This window comes from Typopeltis vanoorti, chromosome 15, assembly GCF_054136105.1.
Source record: "Typopeltis vanoorti isolate ZY-2024b chromosome 15, IOZ_Tvanoo_1.0, whole genome shotgun sequence".
NCBI classification, from domain to species: domain Eukaryota; kingdom Metazoa; phylum Arthropoda; class Arachnida; order Uropygi; family Thelyphonidae; genus Typopeltis; species Typopeltis vanoorti.
Genome location: NC_143563.1, coordinates 54252368 through 54275343, shown reverse-complemented (window position 1 = coordinate 54275343; position 22976 = coordinate 54252368). Strand labels below are relative to the sequence as shown.

General features: G+C 38.0%; 1 protein-coding gene across 3 annotated transcripts in view; it reads right to left on the bottom strand.

Moving 5' to 3' along the window:
- The window catches only part of Sec6 (Exocyst complex component Sec6), a 478173-nt gene that overhangs the window by 380459 nt on the left and 74738 nt on the right, over window positions 1–22976 (bottom strand). For all 3 annotated transcript variants that reach the window (XM_090405049.1, XM_090405048.1, XM_090405050.1), the window contains exon 4: window positions 218–308. In XM_090405049.1, coding sequence (XP_090261175.1) covers window positions 218–308 — 91 coding nt within the window. The remainder of the gene's footprint in view (window positions 1–217; window positions 309–22976) is intronic.

The window sequence follows — 22976 nt, the reverse complement described above, 5'->3', positions numbered from 1 at the left end:
CCATAGTATGACACCAACTGACTTGCCTTTAGCTGAAAATATGCAATACTAAATAATTGTAAGGCCTCTTGCAATTGGATTGCCTACTAAATTGAATTCCAAGATGGGATTCAAACCCTCAGGTCTTGTCTTCAATTACATTATAAAGATACTGCTCATATTACAAAAAGAAATTTAACAGATTAATATTGCCATTACACTGAAACTACTATTCTACCTGAGAATGCTTCATGCTTTCATCTTTTACATCTTGAAGTTTATCTAACAGATTAGCAATCACTTGGAATGTTTCTTCTACTTCTCTAAAGCTACAATGAAAAAACAAACATTAATTATATTACTACTGTGTGTATCCCATGTTGAGTGTATTTATAACAAAAATTAGTCAGATATAATAAGCTCAACTAATTAGGTCTGAAGGCAAAATTCAACAATACTTGCTAAATTACGATCAAATTTAGCATCAAATTTAGCAAAAAAATTATGATTTCAGATATGTGAAATCTAAAGAAAATTTTACATATCTGTTAACTTTGATAAGCTAAAAAACCATTATTAAGATAAAAAATCAGATATAATCACATTCTAATTTAATTAAGAGGTGCATACCATTACCATACTAATCTAAACATTAAATCAATTGAAGTGAGCATCTCACACATAACATTGGATACTATTAGCTTTATCATATCATGGACACAAATATAATTTTCAAGTTCAAAGTACAGTTAATTTTCAGAATGAATAATCAAAATCACAAAGTGAATTTCAAGAGAAAAGGTGAGCAATCCTTGTTATCCATGCTATTTACTCTTCAACAACCCATTAAATTCTCATCTTGCAATCAAAAAGATATCTATATAACTGCAATTCTACCAGGAACTTAAGGCAAAGAATTCTTACATCTGAATTTTTTTAATCATTCCAATGCATAAGTTTCCAAAAATCTACAGAGCAGTGTGTTATGAGAGGATAAGAAAGAAGTAGGAATCTGTCGATGTGTTTCTTGAATAGCTATTCCACCTATTCAAGAAACACAGCAATAGAGGCTATGAGTGAGAAAGACAAACAGCCTCACTCACTGCAACCTCCAGCAGTTCAAAGAAATGCAAAGGTGCTATTCTTCCCCACCCCTTTCAATAAATATGTCTGCCTATTTCACCTACCACTGTTCCAAAGAACATAAGAAGGTAGATGAAATGAAAGATAATAAGAATGATTTACTTCTAAACCGTGCAGTTAGCAGAGTGGCTATGCGCTTCACAACCATATGCCTGGGAAAGGAGTGTCCTGGGTTCGATTCTCGTCACCGACGTGAGGAGCTTAAGGATTTTTCTCAGACATAGCCAAGTTAGCTGGCCTTGGGAGTGACAGCAGGGTTTTGCTCCCCAGTTTAACTGGGGTTTTTCCTCCCACAAGCAGGCAAACCGGCCCTGTGAACACATACAGTCAGGAATACTTAAGACCGAGCCATAGGCCTGATTTGTCAGCTATGCCGGTCCCAAGCTCGGATAAAATTTTGAGAGATTGAGATGGTGCCATACTTTCCAGTAAAAAAGGGGCCTCACGGCCATTATATCATCATATGAATAAATAAAAAAATAAAAAAAACTTCTAAACCAGAAAGTAAATGGATGACAAGCAGCTTATGTTCTTAAAAACTTCAAGGGAAGGAATGATGGCAGCCAGTAGAGCACCAAGTATTTTTGGGAGTTTCATACACTAGCCCAAATGTGGGAACAGTAATACACAATCATACAGATTTGGGATTTATATTGTGTTAGCAGTTTCACAACTGAGAAGTAGTCTTAAGTAGAAAAGGATACCTATCTTTAGTTCATCAGTATCAAAAAAAAAAAAAAATCACATCACTACTTTTATCATACTTCTGATATGTACCTACAACATACAAGTAAAATATTTAGTGAATATGCAAGAGAAAAAAAAACATATAGAAACAGACAACAGAATAAGCAAACCTAGTACAGTACAGAGCCAACTCAATAAATTTTATATGGATTAAGAGAAAAAAATTGGTCCCACTTTATTGGAACTAAAACTTTTTTTGCATCTTCACTAAATATTTTACTTGTTCTATAGGTTTCCATTCAGGATGCAGCTAATGTTTATGTTTTTAATCATCATTAATTTCCTGATATGCACCCAAAGGGGTGTTCAGGTAACTATGAGAGCACTACATGATTAAGTCAATTTTACTCCAAATCAATCTATCACTTGTGAGTACTCCAATATTGTCATACCTAACATTTCGTGCTTCTAAGGTGCTTCTGACCAAATCAATCCACCTAGACCTTGGTCTTCCTCTGGGTCTCTTTCCTGCCATCTTGGCATCACGCACCTGTTTGGCTAACCTTTCTTTATCACCATTCTATTTAAGTGGCCATACCACCTCAGATTAGCTCTGCTGATACATTCTTGAATGAAAATAATGTCAAGTGTCTTTCTAATATCTTCATTTTTAATATGATTCTGCCATTGATGCCATCAGTTCACCTCAATAACTTTTCTCAGAACCCTCATATCTGTGGTCTCTAGTCTGTGATCAATTGTTTAATTTCTAACCCAACTCTCAGATTCATAACTTAAAACTAGTTTAAAAACTGTCTTGTATACTGCTATTTTGCAAATTGTTTTTTCACTTGGTTATACTATAAATTAAAGATGCCAAGAAATTATATTCTTGGTTCATCCTTTATCCAAGTGTAAGCAAACAAAGTTTGCATGTAAAGTAACTTCACGACTGGGCTACTTGTATATAGAGGCTAATGACTTCACATTAAATGCCTTAGTATCCCATAATGCAACCCACATATCCATATCTCTTTGTTTCTGATGCTGGGGGGTATATCACTTCTGTGTCTGGGTAGTGGCCTTTCCATAATGTACAGCATTATACAAGTCTGTAAGGATACAGCAAGAATAAGTGAAGCAGAAATAGGAAGGTACAGAACAGTGTTAGAAGAGAAACTTAAACGTGTGAACAAAGAAAAAAATTCAATTCTAAGAGTGAAAGGAGTAACGATGGCAATAGAAGACGCAGTTCAAGAAACAGTACCAAAAGATGAGAATATGAAGAAGTGGATTAGAAAAGAAACACTGAAGTTAGTACAGGAGAAGAGAATGTTGATAATTGTGAATTTGTGAATTGAGAATGCTGAAGATAAGAAGGGATACATCAGAACAAATAGAGGAGCAATATAGAAGAAAGTGTAATGAGCTGAAGAAAACCATCAGAATGGATAAGATGAAATGGTTAGAAGCCCAAATGCAATAATACAGAACAGTGCTATGGAGAGCACAGAAGTAGGGAGATGTACAAAATGATCAGAACCATTAATAAAAGGTGGCAACCAAAACAGATCACAATTAAAGATGAAAATGGCAAAATATTGATGAATAAAGATAAAATTACACAGCAGTGGACACGATGCTGTAATGAATTATATGAAGAAAAACTAGATTTAGATGGAGTAGGGAAACATTGAAGAATTGAAGCAGACTGAAGCTACTTCAAATTTGTGCTCTCCAATTTACCGTTATTGCAAGTGTTTTTCCATTGAAATTAATCAAACGGAAATCCAACAGTGGTTACCGAACAGTGGAATACTTCAGTACAAACTGTAAGTACCTATAGTGTATTAATCCAACTATTCTTCCAATTCTAAATCAGCCACGTGTAAGCGCACACGATGCCTATCGTATGCAGCAAAGATGGCAGCATCAAAAGCCAACGGCGAACAAGCACCACGTGTCTCGCCAGCTCAGTGCCTTCGACCGCCAACAACATACCTACTATGTGCTGCAGTTGCAAAACTGGTGTCATAGACAGAAAAAAGGGCATATTCTGAGAGTTCTGTTGCCACTGGTTGCACGCTTCCTGAGCGAAAATTGACAAAGCTGTGCAAAAGCTACTTATCGAAGTTAACCAGCCATTCTTCTGTTCGCTGTGCCTCCCTTTGGTAAAACAACTACTGAACATAGGTAAACGTGTCGAAAAACTCGAACAGCATATCAGTGCTTTAAATGAAACTTTCACCTCCAAAATACGGGCAGTCAAAACTAAGCTAGAACAAATTGAAAACCAGCACAACGCAAGCTCCACTCCGCCAGCGAAAGAACTTCGCAATATAATCACGGCAATGGAAAACGACTTGATGGAGGCTAGACAAAAAAAACTCAACGCCATCATTTTGAATTTCCCAACAGAAAACAGAAAATCATTACAAGAGGACATCAACAAACTTGCTGAAGAATGCGACATCGATTCTAAGAACATTGTTAGGTGCTACCGTTTCGAGCCTATAAATAAAAGGAAGGACAGTACGAACTTCCCGGTTCTAGTAAAAGTGACTTGTGACATGCCGATAACCTCATTAAAAATAATAACAGTGATCAACAATAAGTTCAAAGACACCTGCCCCCAATCGCGCATATGTGCACAACAAGACCTATCATTTGCACAAAGGGAACAAAGACGCCAGTTTCGAAGACAACTTGAAGGAAAAACGTCAAAATGGTGACAACAACTGGACCATTGACTACACACAAGATAAACTGGTGAAAAAACCAAGTGATGCCACTAGCAGCAAGGAGCCCAGCATAAAGGCACCGCATAGGAAATGTGCAAGATCCATGCGGTCCAACATATGACACACAAAACCCTACACATCCACCTCACCAACATCCATGGCCTAAACTCCAACCTGAATAGTGTCCACTACCACCTACAGTCTACCAAACCCCACCTACTCTTGCTGGCAGAAACACAAATCTCACCTCCCTGCAACACCACTTATCTCAATCTCCCAAACTACTCACTCTTCAACAACTTTCATCCCAAGGGTGGTGTCTGCGCATACATCTGCTCTAACATACCTTGCCAGAGAGCAGCCAACCTAGAATCACCCAACTTTGACCTCCTTTGGCTGAAAATATCCCTTCCACACTCAGTCCAATTCATCTGCTGTCTCTATCGCTCCCCCAACACAACCAACCACTCTGAGCTCTTTAATTTCCTCTCTCTAAAAATCGACTTTCTCCAATCCCATTTTCCCAACAGTGAAATCATCCTCCTAGGAGATTTCAACGTCCACAACACTAGCTGGCTTTTCTCTTCCAGCTGTACAGATCTTGCAGGCAGAGATGCCGAACCATTTGCCATCACTAACAACCTTACACAACTTGTCCAGATGCCAACCAGAATACCAGATAACCCAAACTACTCCACAAACACCCTAGATCTCTTCCTCACCAATAAACCCTCCAAGTACAGTGAAAGTAGTGAGCCCCTTGGCATTTCTGCCTACAACCTAGTACTCATCTCTTCCCCCATGCAACAGCGTTTACACAGACACTCCCACACAAGAGCAGTTTGGCACTATAACAGTGCCAAGTGGGACAGCCTCAGCAACTTTTATGCCGCATTCCCATGGTTGGACTATTGCTTCTGGCGTTCCAACCCAAACATATGCACCGAGCTTATTTCCAAAGTAATCCTTACCGGCATGAACACATACATTCCACACAGTACCCTGAACTGCCATTCCCTAATGAAACCCTGGTTCTCCAAAAGATGTGACAAGGCTGTAGAGACGAAACACCACACATATTACAACTGGCTGAAATCAAGAACCCCCCATCCTCCTTCAAAGCTTTCACCGAAGCCCGTAATAAATGCAAAAAAACAATCAACACTTCCAAAACAGAGTTCAAAAGAGCAAAAAGCAGGAAACTAGCAGCCTGTCCAAATGGCATCCGAGCCTTTTGGTCTCTCACCAAACACCCTAGATCTCTTCCTCATTACGCCAAAGCAATTGGCCGTAATGTCTGCCCAACACTATTCCGAATGGTTGCTTCAAATGCATGCATAACTGACAATGGTAAATGTTCCCCAACCATTCCAGACACCTGACATACAATGCCCCCCCCCCCCCAATATCCTTTTGCCAGGATGAGATCAGAAAAATAATGTCCAAATTAGACACAAAAAAGTCTCTTGGTCCCGATGGCATCCCCCCCCCCCAATTGTTCTGAAAGTTTGTGCTCCAGAACTGACTCCTATCCTATGTTACCTATATACACTCTCCTACTCCACTGGAATCTATTCCACAAACTGGAAATTGGCCTATATTCAGCCCATCCCCAAGAAGGGTGACAAGTCACTACCATCCAATTACCGTCCTATCTTGCTTACCTCAGTCCTGTCGAAGGTAATGGAAAAAATCATCAATTCCCAACTCCTACACTATCTTGAAGACACTCACCAAATAAATGACAGCCAGTATGGATTCCGCCACTGCTGATCAACAGTAGATCTACTCACATATGTCACCCATCTCTGGACGAAGGCTATGGAGAGGTTTGGCGAATCTCAAGTGGTTGCACTAGATATCTCCAAAGCCTTTGACCGGGTCTGGCACAAAGGCCTACTAGGCAAACTACCATCATTCGGTTTGACCGAATGATGATAGTTTGCTTCTGTAGGTGGATCCCCAGTTTTCTGTCTGGATACACACTCTGTGTGATGGTGGATGGCTCCCTATCCTCTCACCACTCAATTAATGCTGGGGTCCCACAAGGTTCTGTCCTCTCACCAACCCTCTTCCTGCTATATATCAATGACCTACTGCAATTGACCTCCAACCCAATACACAGTTTTGCAGACAGCACACTACACTCGCTTGCATTTGATAAGCCTTACCCTACACAACTCACCTCAACCTACAGAACATCAACCACCGCAACGCTCAACTCTGATCTCCAAGCCATCCTTCAATGGGGTTCAGATAACCTCATAAAGTTCTGTACTATTTCCCATAAAAAAGAACCATTTTTTCCCAATATCCTTTTTAATGATACCTAAATCTCCAGACAGTTTGAGATCTCTCCTTGGAATCACCCTCACATCAAACCTCTCCTGGCATAAACATATCTCAAACATTGCATCCTCGGCCTCAAAAAACTAGGATTTCTCTTTTGCTCAAGACATTACTTCACCCTCGAACAGCTATTAATATTATACAAGTCACAAATCTGCCCAACTATTGAATACTGCTCTCACATATGGGGTGGGGCCCCAAAAACCTCTCAAAATGCTTGATTCAATACAGAGGAGAGCAATTAGACTTATCAATGATGCATCCCTTATCAACTCCCTTCCCCCTCTTTCACACAGACGTATGGTCTCTGCAGTATATATTCTACAAATATTTCCATGGGAAATGCTCATCGGAAATATCATCAATAATTCCTCCGTTCAGTGCTAAACTCATTGGAACACGTACAGCTGCTGCACAACATCCCTTCACAGTTCACCTAGAAACAAACAGAACAAGTTTCTTTTTCTCTTCCTTCATCCCTGCAACTGCTACACTGTGGAACAGTCCCCCACCTACTGTGTTTCCCAAAGAATACAATTTAAAGTCATTCGAATCAAATGTAAACAAATTCCTCCTTTCCCAACCCAACACCCATACACAGTACTAATGTACTATAGGTTGGCCAACCAACCTCCTGTGTATGGGCTCAACATTAAAAAAAAAAAGTATCCCCACTAAGCAATAAGTATGACATGGACATTTTAAGAGGAGCGGTAGAAAAAGCAATAGGATGGTTAAAATACAACAAGAGTCCTGTAATGATAACATCATTGGAGAAATGATTAAATATGGTGCGAAAGTATCATTGTCGAAATGCAACAACTATGTAATATGGTTGTAATATATAATAAGGAAGGGAAAATTCCAGAGGAATGGGAGAAATCAATATTAGTGACATTATATAAGAAAAGAAATAAGCTAGAATGTAAAAATTATAGAACAACTGCTTTGACAAGTCACCTTGGTAAGGTGATGATGATATTATACGGGAACCTCAATGGAGTCCGAAAACTCATTCTATCATACCTCTCCATGAACCCATTAACAGAAAAAGCACTCATAACTGACTCTGGCAACCCTTCCACTCATTCACCATTCTCCAAGCAAAAAATCTAGTCCTCACACCCCTACTGACCCACACCTTTATTCAACTTCAGGAATGATCCATTGTTCTGGTCCCTCTAGCACAGGGGTCACAAACTGGCGGTCCATGAAGGCTTCATATCTGGCCCACAACCTTAATGATTTCTTTTCTAAAAATTAATGTTTCTAACATCCTGCGGGGATTAAAACAGAAAAAATTCTAACTTCAAAATGTTTTATGACAGCTTTAAACAAAAGGAAAACTTAATACTACAATTCTTTGTACCATGTTTCTATCATCAAATGTTGGCAACACTGAATGGAAGTTACAGGTTACTATTGTAATATGATAATGTGTTAATAAAAAGTTACCTCAATAACTTATATTTTTTTGCCCATAACAATGTCTGAATTTAAAGTTAAAAAAAGAAAAATAGATAAAGGCAGAACTTTTCAAGAAAAATGGGAGAAGACATTTCTTTGTGGAAGTAAAAAATATTCCAACATGTCTGATATGTAGACGAAGTGTTGCCATGGTGAAAGAATATAACCTAAAATGCCATTATGAAACAAACCATAAGAACTGTGATAAATATACAGAAAAGATTCATGATAAACTTAAAGATTTAAAAAATGAACTGAAGTTTCAATAGAAGATATTTTTGAATATTATCACAACAAGTGATGCTGTTAAATGTAGTTTGTCATAAAAAAAAAATTGCTCGGACTTCAAAACCTTTTACTGATAGAGAATTTATTAAAACTTGTATTTTAAGTGCAGTCGAAATCATATGTCTGGAAAAAAAAGCAACATTTGCAGAGCGTGCTGAAGATATAGCAGAGAACTTCCAAGATATATTGCATGAAAAAAATAAAGAGTTTTGTAGCGTTTTCCATTACAATTGACAAATGTGCAGGCAATATTAATACTTCCCAGTTAGCAATATTTATTCATGGCGTTGATGACGATATGAATGTGACTGAAGAATTATTGGTGGTGCCTATGTCAGGAACAATGACAGGAAATGACTTATATTTGTGTATTGAGAAAAGTCTTGAAAATGCTCAAGCAACTGGTCAAAATTAGTAAGAGTGACTACAGATGGGGCTCCTGCTATGGTTGGTGTTAACGTCAGACTTGTTACAAAACTTCAAATGAAAAAGGAAATGTTCTGCAAAGACAAACTTAAATAGTTTCATCGCATAATACACCAGGAGTCACTTTGTGCTAAAAAACTAAAGATGGAACATGTCATCAGTGTAGTAATTAAAACAGTAAACTAGATACGCTCTCACGCCTTGAATCATTGACAATTCAATGCTTTGTTGGATGAACTGGATTCACAATACAACATTTTACTATATTATTTTTTACTATCCAATCCCACATCAGTTTGCTGTGGGATTGGATGGTATAACAGCTCGTGTCGTATGTGAAGCAGCTAAAGAATTGTCAGTACCCTTAACCATTTTGTTTAATTTGAGTCTCGGGTCTGGGTTAGTCCCAAGGGGGTGGAAAGAGGGGAAAATAGTTCCACTGCATAAAGGAAGTTCCAAGACTGCTGTTGTAAATTACTGACCAATTAGCATATCAGGAATCATTATCAAGGTCTTGGAGAAATTAGTCAAGAGAAGAATACAGGATTGGATAGATGAAAATGGGAAACTGTATGGGAGACAACATGGTTTTGTGAAGGGTAGATCATGCATCAATAACTTGCTCACGTTTTATAACACAGTGACGTCAGAACTGGATAAGGGTAATGTGTTTACAGTGATTGTACTGGACCTTGCCAAGGCTTTGAGAGGATACCACATGGAACTCTAATCAGTAAACTGGAGCAGATGGGGATGGATATAGGTTGGTGAGATGGATAGGAGGGTGGCTGATGGAGAGATACCAGAGACTGATTTATTTAAGAATTGAGTGGAAAGACGGCTTGTGACTAGTGGTGTGCTGCAGGGTTCTGTTCTTGGACCACTACTTTTCAATTTGTTCATTAACAATATAGGAAAGGATCTAAGAAGAAGTGTTCACTTGTTTGCTAATGATACAAAGTTGGGTAGAGCAATTGTGAGTGCACAGAATGTCAAAATTTTGCAAGATGATTTGGATAGGTTGGAGGGCTGGGCTAAGGAAAATGGATGTCAATTTAATGTGGCAAAGTGTAAGGTTATGCATTTTGGGGTGAAAAGATTAGCAGCATTATATCACATTGGTGGAACCATACTCCAGGAGATTGATGAGGCCAGGGATTTGGGAGTGTTGGTGGATAGGGAGTTGAAGTTTAGGGGGCACATCGCAAAAGTGGCTAAATCAGCTATCAAATCACTTGGCTTCTGAAAAATACTTTAACATGCAGAGACAAACAAGTTGTTGTTCCTCTGTATCGAGCCTTGATAAGACCCCACTAGACTACTGTGCCCAGATATGGGCGCCAGGGTTTCTTCTTGATGGGGAGAAGGTGGAGAGGATCCAGAGACAAGTGACCAAGATGATAGCAGGTCTGTGGAATGAACCTTATGAGAACAGGTTGAAGATTTGTGGGTTGCAAAAATTGGTTGATAGGCGGAAAAGGGATGATATGATTGAGACATTCAAATTACTGAAGGGTTTCTATAATATTAATCTGGAAGATATTTTTGAGAATAGGATTGGTGGTGGGAGGACTAGAGACTATACATGGAAGCTGGGTGCAAGAATGTGGTTAGCAGGGGTGTTAGAGCTAGGTTTTTTACTTGGAGAGTGGTGAATGAGTGGAATAAGCTGCCAGAGTGTGTTGTGGGTGCTATGACCGTGAATGAGTTCAAGGTGAGGTATGATAGATACTGTGTGAATGTAGAATAGTTGTTCTTGACATGATGTTAGGGCCTCCCTCGATGAGTCTGTCGACTCCTTGGAGTTGCCCGAAATAATAATAATAATTATGCGGAGGTTAGGTGGCTTAGTCGTGGCACTGTTCTAAAAAGATTTTTTGAACTCTTAAAAGAAATTGACATGTTTACCTCATCCAAAGGAAAATTGATTCCTCAGCTCACCAATGAAGATTGGTGCAAAGACTTGACCTTTTTAGTTGACATAACAAGCCACTTAAACACTTTGAATACTGCTCTGCAAGGACCTGAACAGTTGATATGTCATATGAATGATTCAATTAAGTCATTTCTGGCAAAACTCTATCTTTGGCAAACCCAGATAGCAAAGAATAATTTAGCTCACTTTCCTACACTTAAATTGATTTCAAGAGATAATAATGATGCTGAAAAGCACATTCCTCAAATTGAAGAATTGAAAATTGAATTTAAAAAAAGATTTTCTGATTTCAACCAGTTTGAAAATGAATTATTATTATTATTCAGTTCACCTTTTTTGAAAATGTTGACGAAGAATTACAAAAGGAAGTAATTGAACTCCAGTGGAATAATAAACTAAAAAATAAATATAATGAAGTTGGCATACCAAATTTTGATAAATACCTTGGCAGTAAATATCAAATATAAAATTTATTGTGCAAAAATGTTGTCAATCTTTGGAAGCACATATGTATGTGAGCAATTATTTTCAATTATGAAACTTAATTAGTCAAAGTTCTGCTCACGGATAAAAGATTCTAGATTAAATGCAATACTTCATATTGCAACACAAAAATGAAAAAGCAAATATTGACATTAGTACAGAGGAAAAGATGTCAGGTTTCAGGATCAAAATCAAATTAAAAAAAAGGACTTGTAAATAAAAATCTTTATTTTTGTAAGTCAAAACGATGTATTTAAATAATTTTCTTCAAGTATGAATAAAATGTAATTGAACTAATATTTTCTAAACCTGTTATATTTTAAAAATTTTAAATGGTGTGTAACTGTTTAAGTAAGTCGTAAAGGCTAGGCAACAAAAGGGCCTTTGTTAGAACCTTTCTATTTTTAGTTTATGTTTTGGTTCACAGAATAATATTGAATACGACCTGCGTCTGATATACATCAAATTGACTGGCCCTTTGCTGCGTTTGAGTTTGAGACCCCTGCTCTTACCAAATGCTGAAACATTTCCCCTGCATCTATCCTAATAAAATCCTTTAAGCAACTTAAATGTTTCTATCATAATCCCCTCTTTTTCTCCTATCAATCAACTTCTGCAATTCAGCACACCGTCAATCTATCCTCATAGGGCAAATTCCACAGACCACTCACCATCTTGGTCACCTGTCTCTGAATCCACTCCACCACTTCCACATCTCCAAGAAACCCAGGGGGACTAGACTTGAGCATAGTAATCCATATGTAGCCATATCAAGGCTTTATAAAGAGGAATTAACTTCCTTATCTCTACTTGTTAATGTGTTCTTCATTAGCCAAGTAATCTTATGTGCTACTTTAGCAATATGCCCTCTAAACTTTAGCTCTCTGTCAACCACCACCTCTAAATTTCTAGCTTCATCGATTTCCTGGAGTACAATTTCATTAATGTGGTACATAGCTGGCAATCTATTAATCCCAAAATGCATAACTTTACATTTCTCAACATTAAACTGATACCCATTAGCTTCTGCCCATACTGACAGCCTATTTAAATTGTCTTGCAAGCTCTCCACATTGGCATGATTAACTCTTACTCTACCTAATTTCACATCATCAGCAAACAACTGAATATTTCCTTTCAGGTCATTTCCTATATCATTTATGTACAAATTAAACAGCAAGGGTCCCAGCACTGAACCTTGTGGCCACCACTAATCACCTGTTTTTGCCTCAATTCTGCCCCTCCATATACCACTTTCTGATATTTATCCAGCAGCCTCCCTCTTATCCACTTAACTAGTGTCATATCTGTCCCCATAACAGTGTTCCAAGTGGTATTCTGTCAAATGCCTTTGCAAAATTATCGTATAGTCATTTCCTTTATCCAACTCAGCTGTTACTCTATTATAAAAAGTTAGTAAATTACTAAGGCATGACCAACCCTTCACAAAGCCATGTTGAACCTCATACATTATCATATTTTTATCTTCCCATTCTTGAATTATCTTTTTTACCAATTTTTCTAATACTTTTACCACCATGCCTGAGATACTGATTGTTCTATAATTTGCTACTGTAGTCTTAGAACCTCCCTTATGCAAAGGAATAATTTTACCCTCTTTCCACTCCCTTGGAACTCTACCAGAGCTGAGGATTAAATTAAACAGCTTAGTTAACAGCATTGCCAGTTCTCTTGCACATTCAAGCAAAACCCTAGCTGATATCCCATCTAATCCCACAGATGTATTTACATTGAGATTCAGCAATATCGTGAAGACCTCCAATTGATCCACCTATGTTCCCACATTTGTGTCTATCACATAGGTTAAACAGTAACCTCACTAGGAAGATATATGCTTACAAAGTAGTCACTCAATAACTCAATTATTTTATCTGCTTCCGTCTCCTTGTGACCATGATCACTCATTAAGGTTAATCTTCCATAGTCATTCTTCCTCTTACTTGCCACATAACAAAAGAACTCTTTCAGATTTCCTGGAACACAATGTTGTCAATTCTTCTTATAATCTGATTTTACCTTCCTAGGCATGCTAGTCACCTTTCTTGACTGAGCCTTGTACTGTTCATGAGTTTGCTGGTCACCTTTCTCTTTATATACTTTCCACAGCATTTTCTTCTTTTGCAGCTCGTGTGCTTAATGATATTACTCATCCAACTCCAACCTGATTAACCCTCCTTACCTAAGGTATACAATTTAATACTGCTTCCTCTATGACCCTTAACTATATCCCATGCACTACTAACATTCTTACCTTGCAAGTGTTTAATACCATGGAATAGATTTAAGCTTCTTCCTAAGCATGTCATAATCACCTGCCTTGTAGTTCCACAAATACCCCCTTCTTGATAGAATATTCCTCATGTTTTATGATTTCCCAAGTCAAGACCACATGGTCACTTTTACCAATCGGAGACAATGTTGTCAACTTGGTTATGGATAGCTCTTCGGATCCTATAACCAGTCCCCACATGCCTTATAATTATCTCTCAGCAGATATATAAATTCTATTTCCTTTCTGCCATATGATCTTTCACTTCCTTCCAGTCTATATCTCCATAGTTGAATTCCCCCCATAATAACCACTCGACCTGTACTCATTCTACTAATTTTGTGATGCATGCCTTCCAGATCATCTATGGAATTCCCTTTCCTACAGCAATAACCAACTGTATATTTTGTCTTACTGGTCTTAATCTTACAGCAGATTGCTTCAAATGAACAGCCACCCTCCTATTTTCTGTTCTTTTTGGTTGCAATTCATCTGCTATCATCAATAGTACTCTTATCCACATCCTATCTTCCCTGAAAATAGGAAATCCTTCACATTCAATCCCTGTAACTACTTCATCTGCTGTTAACCAAATCTCAATAACTTTTGCTGAGGTTACACTAATCAATGCCAAAAACTCATCCCTCTTGTTCCTGATATTTCTGGCATTAGTATATAAAAACGGCAATATCCCTTTATTCTCTCCCACACACACCTTTACTTTCTGAATTGACTAACCTATTCAATATTTTTGCTTAAGATACTAGATTTCTCACTTGGTGTCATTCTCACACTCACTTGCTTCATGGTTGCCTTCACACAAACTCACTTGCTTCCATCCTAATTTCATAAGTTTTGCATGTCAGCATGTTTAGTGCTGACAAAGCTCTCTCCAGACATGTAACACCAAAACCATTCGTATGCCATCTACATTGTACAAATCCTTCTTTCCGTCAAACAGAGATCCACAGTCTACATCATTTCTTTTGCATAATCTACGTATAAACTCATTGGCTATCAATGCCCTCCTCCTCAGTTCGCATCTATCATAGCATGTTAGGAGACTTACAATCTTTGCCTTTTCGCTCTTCGGTTTTGCCTCTTCTAACAACTCCTTTACATCCTTCCTCAAAGAATACTTCCCGCCTCTCAAATCACTGATATCAACCAAGACAATCATTTCCTTCGACTTACCTTTTTGCATCTAGATGGCATGGCTAACATTGTGAATTTTTGAACCCAGGAAACACGATTTTGAAATACTTTCATTAAGTACTCCCATGATTATTGATTCTCCAGACATAATTTTCTCCTTTACTTGTTTTTTTCAGTTGGTCTTTATTATTCTTTTGGATCACCTGATTTCGTGCAGGTCCTAGGAAGGATAACATTTAAGCGCACTATTTCTTTATTAATATCCATTTCGTTCTCATCTATTTCCACAGCCACACATTCGATATTATTAACAGCGTTTTTCATCTTATCATCAATATTTGTTGTGTTCTCATCACCTAACACTGAAAATACTTAATACATATTCTCTCTCCAGTTTCAATTCCTTCCACATATTCTTTAATTTTCTCGACGCATACATTTCGTATACACTGCACTGAATAATATCCCACAAATTCAAATCACCAGACAACATGGTCTTTTCCGCTACTGTTTGCCACTTTGGTGCCATGCTCAAAAAAAATGATACTGACAGAAAGATTGAGAACACAATTGGAAGCATATCTTGCAGATGAGCAAGTAGGATTTAGGAAGGATAGAAGTACAATTCAACAGATTTTGACAATGCGGTTAATAGCAGAGAAAGCTAGGAGAAAAAATATAAACATATATACTTGCTTTGTTGATTTTCATAAGGCATTTGACATTAGGAGTGCTAGAATCCTATGGAATTGAGAGAAAACTAACAGCTATATTAAAATATGTTCATAAAAATGCAGTTGCAGCAGTTAGAATAGGTGATAATTTGGGGAAATGGTTTTAGAACAAGCAGCAGTACTAGACATGGGGACCCAACATTAAGTATTTTCATCTCATTAGAAAGAGCAATGGATAAAATGGAGGAAGATGCAAAAGGAATATCAGTACATGGGATGAGAACTAACTATCTGAGATTTGCAGATGACATTGTTATTACTGAAGAAGATGAAAGAGAACTACAAAAAACATTGAAACTGATAAATGAGGAAGGGAAGAGATTTGAACTTATTATGAACTTGGAAAAAACAAAGATAATGGTATTTGGTGAGAAGAACATGAAAAAAAAAGATACAAGTGGATGGAATTGATATAGAAATTGTAGAACAATTCACATATTTGGGAAGTAGAATGGCATATGATTTGGACTGTAAAAAAGAAATAAAGACCAGGATTACAAAGGAAAGGACAAATCTGAGGGTCATGGATAACATCTGGAAAAGTAAAGTGATCAGCCTGAAAATGAAACTAAGAGTACTAGAAACATGAATCTTCAGTGGTGTACTGTATGAATCTGAAATGTGGGTAATAAATAAGGAATCTAGAAAAAGAATTTTGGCATTTGAAAGAACTTGTTAGAGGAAGATTCTAAGAATAGGATGGGTACAAAAAATTACGAATGAAGATATCTATTGGAAGATACAACAAAAGTAGAATGCAGAAGATTATACAATGGAAGTCGCAATTATTTTGACACATCTGCAGAATGAGTGAGGACTGGAAGATAAAGACATTCATGCTTGGTATTATGGATGGTGTAAACAGAAGAGGTAGACCATATAGAGAATGGATAGACGACATAAAGGACTGGTGTGGAATGGGTTTACAGAACTGTGACACTGTGCACTGGACAAAGAAAGACAGAAGAAGATAGTGAAAGAGGCATCGGACACCAATGGGCAGTGACAGGGCCAGTCCGAGAGTATCTGATGCCCCTAAGCAAAGAAAATTTAGAGCCCCTATACATTCTCTCTCTATATATATTTTGTCACACTCACACAAACACACATACACCTACACATGTAGATATTTATAAAACGCCCTTAGGCGATTGCCTAGGTTCGCCTAATGATAAAACCGGCCCTGGGCAGTGAGCCCATGGTTTGTAATGATGATGATGATGATGATGATATGGAAATATATGAGTTCTGTATTACTTCAACCTTGGTATCACATCTGGGTCTGGTTCCCATTGATGGGACCTCAATAGAGATCAAAACCGGTCTGGGTAGTGGCCATTCCCACAATACATAGCATTATACATATCCATAAGGATATGTACATTGCATTATGGAATACTAAGGCAATTAATGATCATTAGTGTTTGAAAGGAAAAATACGCATAAGAGTGGGAGAGTTTCTGAAATGAAGGAAAGAGTGTTGTATGGTGACTCGTTACTAAGAGGAGTGATAGTTGGGAGTTTAATTAAATCGTACTTACCGGGTGCGAAATTTAAGGATGTAAGTGAGCGTATTAGAGTGCAAAAACAGAGAGTGAAAGAACTGATAGTTGTGGCAGGTACAACTGAATTGAAAGGAGATAAATTTTTTATGAGAGAGAACTTGAAAGTATTGTTAAAGGTAGTGAAAGAAAAGATTGACAGAGTTAGAATGGTGAGTCTGTTGCCAGGGTATGACAGAGAGGAGTTTAGGAGGGCCATAATCGCAAATGCCATTATGCGCAGGTTATGCAGACGGTGTGGAATTCGTGGACGTGTGGAATGAGTTTGATGGGCAAAAGGATTTATACAAGATGGATGGTCTCCATTTGAATGGATTTGGTGTGCGGAGACTGGAAAAAGTGTTGCTGAATGAAGTGAAAATGGATGTGCAGAACCAGGGAAACTAGAACTACCAGGGGGGGGGGGGATATGCGGACATCAGTGAGACAGTTGAGTGTAAGAATGTATATAATATACCTGAGCCAGCACTAAGGACAAAAAATCGGAATGGGTTAGTTAGAATAACACATCAAGATAGGGGTGGGACAAAGGGATCACTGCATTTCATATATACTAATGACAGGAGTATCAGGAACAAAAAGGAAGAATTTTTGGCCTTGACTGACTCCTCCTGGCCACAGGTTATTGGCATTAGTGAAACATGGCTGACGGAAGATGATATAGTTAGTGGGATAGAATGTGTAGGTTATAGTGTGTTTAAGAGGGACAGAGAGAATAAAATGGGCGGAGGAGTGTTATTGATGATAGCTGATGAACTGCAACCAAGGAGAACTGAAGTTGTATCGCAGGATAGTGAAAAGAATTCATTTGAGGCTATTTGGTGTGAGACTGAGACTGGCAGAATAAAATATACAGTTGGGTGCTGCTATAGACCAGGTGATGGAATAGATGGTGGAGATAGTATGCATAGGGAAATTGATGAAATGAGTGGAAGGAGGGTAATTCTTATGGGAGATTTCAACTATGGTAACATTGATTGGAAGGAGGAGAGGACACATGTGAGGAAGGAAATGGATATTTTATTCAATTATTAAGGGATAACTATCTGAGACAGCATGTAATTGAAAATACTAGGGGTGCGAGAGTGCTTGACCTGGTAATAGCATCAGAGAATGGTAAAAGCAACATAGTGTAATGAATATGACCATGTGCCACCTATTGGTGAGAGTGATCATAAGGTCTTGACCCGGGAGGTGGCTAAAGGTGTGGAATTTTCGTCTAAGACAGGGTATATGTGGAATTACCATGCTGGCAAGTATGACAAGCTTAGGAGATTGCTTGGATCAGTGCCATGGCATGTACAACTGCAAGGGCTGGATGTCGATAGACCATGGGAAGTGGTCAAGGAGCATTTACAGGAGGTTATGGCTGATTGTATACCTAGGGTCCGAATAGTAAAACAAGTAGGGGTTAAATGGATGAATAACACCATTAAGCTTGAGCTGCAAAAAAGGAAACAACTGTGGAGGGAATTTAAAGAGAAAGGTGACCTGCAGGCACACGAACAGTATAAAGTGCAGGCCAGAAGGGTAAGGAGTGTGGTAAAAAAAGCAAAAGCGGATTATGAAAGGAAACTAGCTATGCAAGTTAAAGAGAATGCCAAACAGTTCTTTCAATATGCTGCAAGCAAGAAAAAAACTGCACATGGCAAAATGATTTTAAGGAATGATGATGGTAAGGAGGTCACTTAATCAGTTGATATAGTGGCGTTACTGAGCGAGCACTTTGCAAAAGTATATCATCGAGGTGGTGACATTGAAGAAATGAAGGAACCATTAGTTTATATGGGAATAGTAATGAATGAAGTGGAGGTGACTAGTCTATTACAGAACCTTAATGTGAACACATCTGTGGGATTGGATGGTATACCGGCACGGGTCTTACGTGAAGTGGCTAAAGAATTATCAGTGCCCTTGACCATGTTGTTTAATCTGAGTCTCGGGTCTGGTTTAGTCTCGAAGGTGTGGAAAGAGGGGAAATAGTTCCACTGCATAAAGGAAGATCCAAGACTACGGTTGCAAATTACCAATCGATCAGCATATCAGGTATCGTTGTCAAGGTCTTGGAGAAAGTAGTCAAGGGAAAAATACAGGAATGGATTGATGAAAATGAGATACTGTACAGGGGACAGCATGGCTTTGTGAAGAGTAGATCATGCCTCAGTAACTTGCTCAAGTTTTATAACATGGTTACGACTGAACTGGATAAGGGTATTGGGTTTACAGTGATACTGCTGGACCCGGCAAAGGCATTTGAGAGGATATCACATGGAATTCTAATCTGTAAACTACAACATATGGGAATGGATATAGGGTTGGTGAGATGGATAGGTGGTTAGTTGATGGAGGTAGTGGTGTGCTGCAGGGTTCTATTCTTGGACCACTGCTGTTTAATTTGTTCATTAACAATATAGGGAAGGATCTAAGAGGAACAGTTCATTTGTTTGCTGATGATGCAAAGTTGGGTAGGGCAATAGTGAATGCAGAAGATGTCAAAATCTTGCAGGACGACTTGGATAGATTGGAGTTCTGGGCTAAGGAGAATGGATGTCAATTTAATGTGACAAAATGTAAGGTTATGCATTTTGGGGGTGAAAAGATTAGCAGCAATATACCACATTGGTGGAACTGTACTCCAGGAAATTGATGAGGCCAGGGACTTGGGAGTGTTGGTGGATAGGGAGATGAAGTTTAGGGGGCACATTGCAAAAGTAGCTAAATCAGCTCATCAACTCACTTGGTTGTTGAAAAATACTTGACGAGCAGAGACAAGCAAGTTATTGTATCTCTGTACCGAGCCTTGATAAGACCTCATCTCGACTATTGTGCCCAGATTTGGTCACCTAGGTTCCTTCTTGATGGGGAAGAGGTGGAGAGGATCCAGAGGCAAATGACTATGGACCATATGAGAACAGGTTGAAGATTTGTGGGTTGCAGAAATTAGTTGATAGGCGGAAAAGGGGAGTTATGATTGAGACATTCAAATTGCTAAAGAGTTTCTATAGGATTAATTCCGAGGATATTTTTGAGATCATTACTGGCGGTGGAAGAACTTGGGGACACCTATGGAAGCTGGGCAAGAGTGTGGTTAGCAAGGGTGTTAGAGCTGGGTTCTTTACTTTTAGAGTGGTAAATGAGTGGAATAAGCTGCCAGACTCTGTTGTGGGTGCTATGACGGTGAGTTCAAGGCAAGGTATGACAGATGCTGTGAGAATGTCGTATAATTGTGTGGACATGATTCCCTCGGGCTTCCCTCGATGAGTCTAAGGACTCCCTGGAGTCGCCCGTAATAATAATAATAATGTGAAGTCATTAGCCTCTATATAAGAGGAGCCCAGTAGTGATGTTGCCTCACGTACAAAATTCTTATTTGCTTACACTTGGATAAAGGATGAAACCAAGAATATAAATTCTTGGCATCTTTAATTTACAGTATAACCAAGAGAAAAAAAATTTTAAATAGATGTATTGATTTACCAAAAATTTGGGAGTCAGTCATTTTAAGACTAACCTATTAATTATAAACATCTTTAAAACCAGAAGTAGAGGATGTCAAAATAAGATGTTGGTTCTTTTTATTGTAGATTTCTGATACTTCTACTATTCATATAGAAACATTACAGTTCAAGTCAGGTTTATAACCAGTTCCACTGATATCACTTCTCAAATGCAGCTCCTAGATGCTTTCCTCCTTCCCAAAGCAATTGCTCTATAGTTATTCAATCCAGAACCCTCTCCATACCCAAATACTCCTCCCTTCTATAACCCACGCTATCCTCTCTTTTTGTGTACTTCAGTGTCTCACCATCCACCTTTGCTCCTCCTCCCTTCCCTGTTTTTCATCTCTCAATTCTCCATTCCTAAGCACCTTCAATTCCTTCTTTCTTACTCTTCTACATCACTTCTTACTTGTTCAGATGCATTCTCTGCAGTCACCAGCTAATTAATCCCTTCTAGCAGCAGCCTCTCCAGATGGCTCACACCAAAACCATTCAAATGCAATCCACCACTGTAATACAGTTCTATTGGTCCCTCAAACTCATTCCACACTTTCAGACTGAACTTTTTTCCCCCTACAGATTACTGCTAATACACCATTCATGATTTATGCTCTCTGCCTCAACCCATCACTGTCATACCTGGGGCAACACACTGATTCCGATGATATGATATCCATATTTACATTCTCCTTGTTCAAACAAATCATTTGTTCCTACTACCACTACCAACTCTTTTGCTCACTTAGTCCTCATAATCCAATGACTCCATCACTACTTATTTTATCTCCAGGTAAACAAACCTCGTGCATCCATCCTTTCATTCACCACATCTCTAATAATTAAATCCCCAAATAATACCACTCACAAGTCATTCACTAGCTGTTTCATACAGCCATAATTCATTTCAGTCTTCTTAACTCTAATGATTTCTCAATGATGTTAAAAAGAAATTGTGATTCTAACAACTATTCTCTTTACAGCTATGTGAATAGAATGGTAAAAAAGAATCATAAAATAGTTTGAACATGCTTTAAGATATCAACAAAATGGTTCCACTCTACCAAATATTAACTTGCTGCATCTTCTTTAGCACAGATACTTGATAAAAAAAAAAGTATTTTAATAAGGGCATATGTTAAACATTGTTCAACATAAACTCTCACTATAGCAAATATCAATATAACAAACTTCTGAACAGTCCTCCTGATCATAGGTACACAGATACACAAATACAAGCTTCATAACTGGCAGGTATACCAAGTTTCTGTTTAACATCTGAAATCAAACAATTAAACTATTAAAAAAAGTACTAATGAAAAGTAAAAAATACAATACAGTGGGATCTTGTTACAAAGTGGTATAGACGGAGTAAACCTGGTATACTATCACAGTAATTCATCTCTTATATAAACATCTTACTTGTTGAAAGATAGTTTAACCTCAATTAACCTATTTAGAAAAATAATTATTTCTGATTTTGTGATAGCATAACAGGCACAGAAATATCCAAAATTATAAATTAACTGGCCGTCCCCCTGTTGCGCCAGCGTCGCTGTAGCACGTAGCAGTGAATTTGAGCTGTGCTGAAGAAAGTAAGTTTTTAATCGGTGAATAGTCCGTTTTTTTTTACGTTTTTGAGTGCTAAATTGTTTCTCTGGAATATGAATGTACTATAGTGGTTGTTTTTTGAAGTCAGTGCTGTCGCGATATTGTGTATTTTGTTTACCGAGAAGACGTGGCGGATGCATAACCGTGGAAGACAAGACGAAGCTAAATTTTCAGTACTGTATTTAGTTTTATTTCATTTTATTTAGTGTACTTAATGTTTTGTTTGTAATTGTATATACTTTTCTTATTATACTCCCTAATACTTATTTAGTGTATTTTTAAAACTAATTTGAATAATTAACGATTATGCTAGTAGTCCCTTGGCAGTAACGAATGATGGCGAATTCAGCTGCAGTCACAAATGCCGTGTCGTCAAGTCGTCCGCCATTAAGGCACTCTATTATAAGCAATATAATAAGAGAGTTTGTGGCATGCAGTATTTGCGGCATGTATGCGTCTCGAGAATTGGATATCTGGCTTGTAAGAGAGGATGGGGTGCATGTGTGTTTAAAGTGCAGGCAATGGGAAGAAATAAATGCAGCAGATATCTCAATAACTGACCTTGTTGCTCCAGGAACAGGAAATAAATACAGAAAGATGAGTAGTGTGATAGGAGAGAATGAAGAAA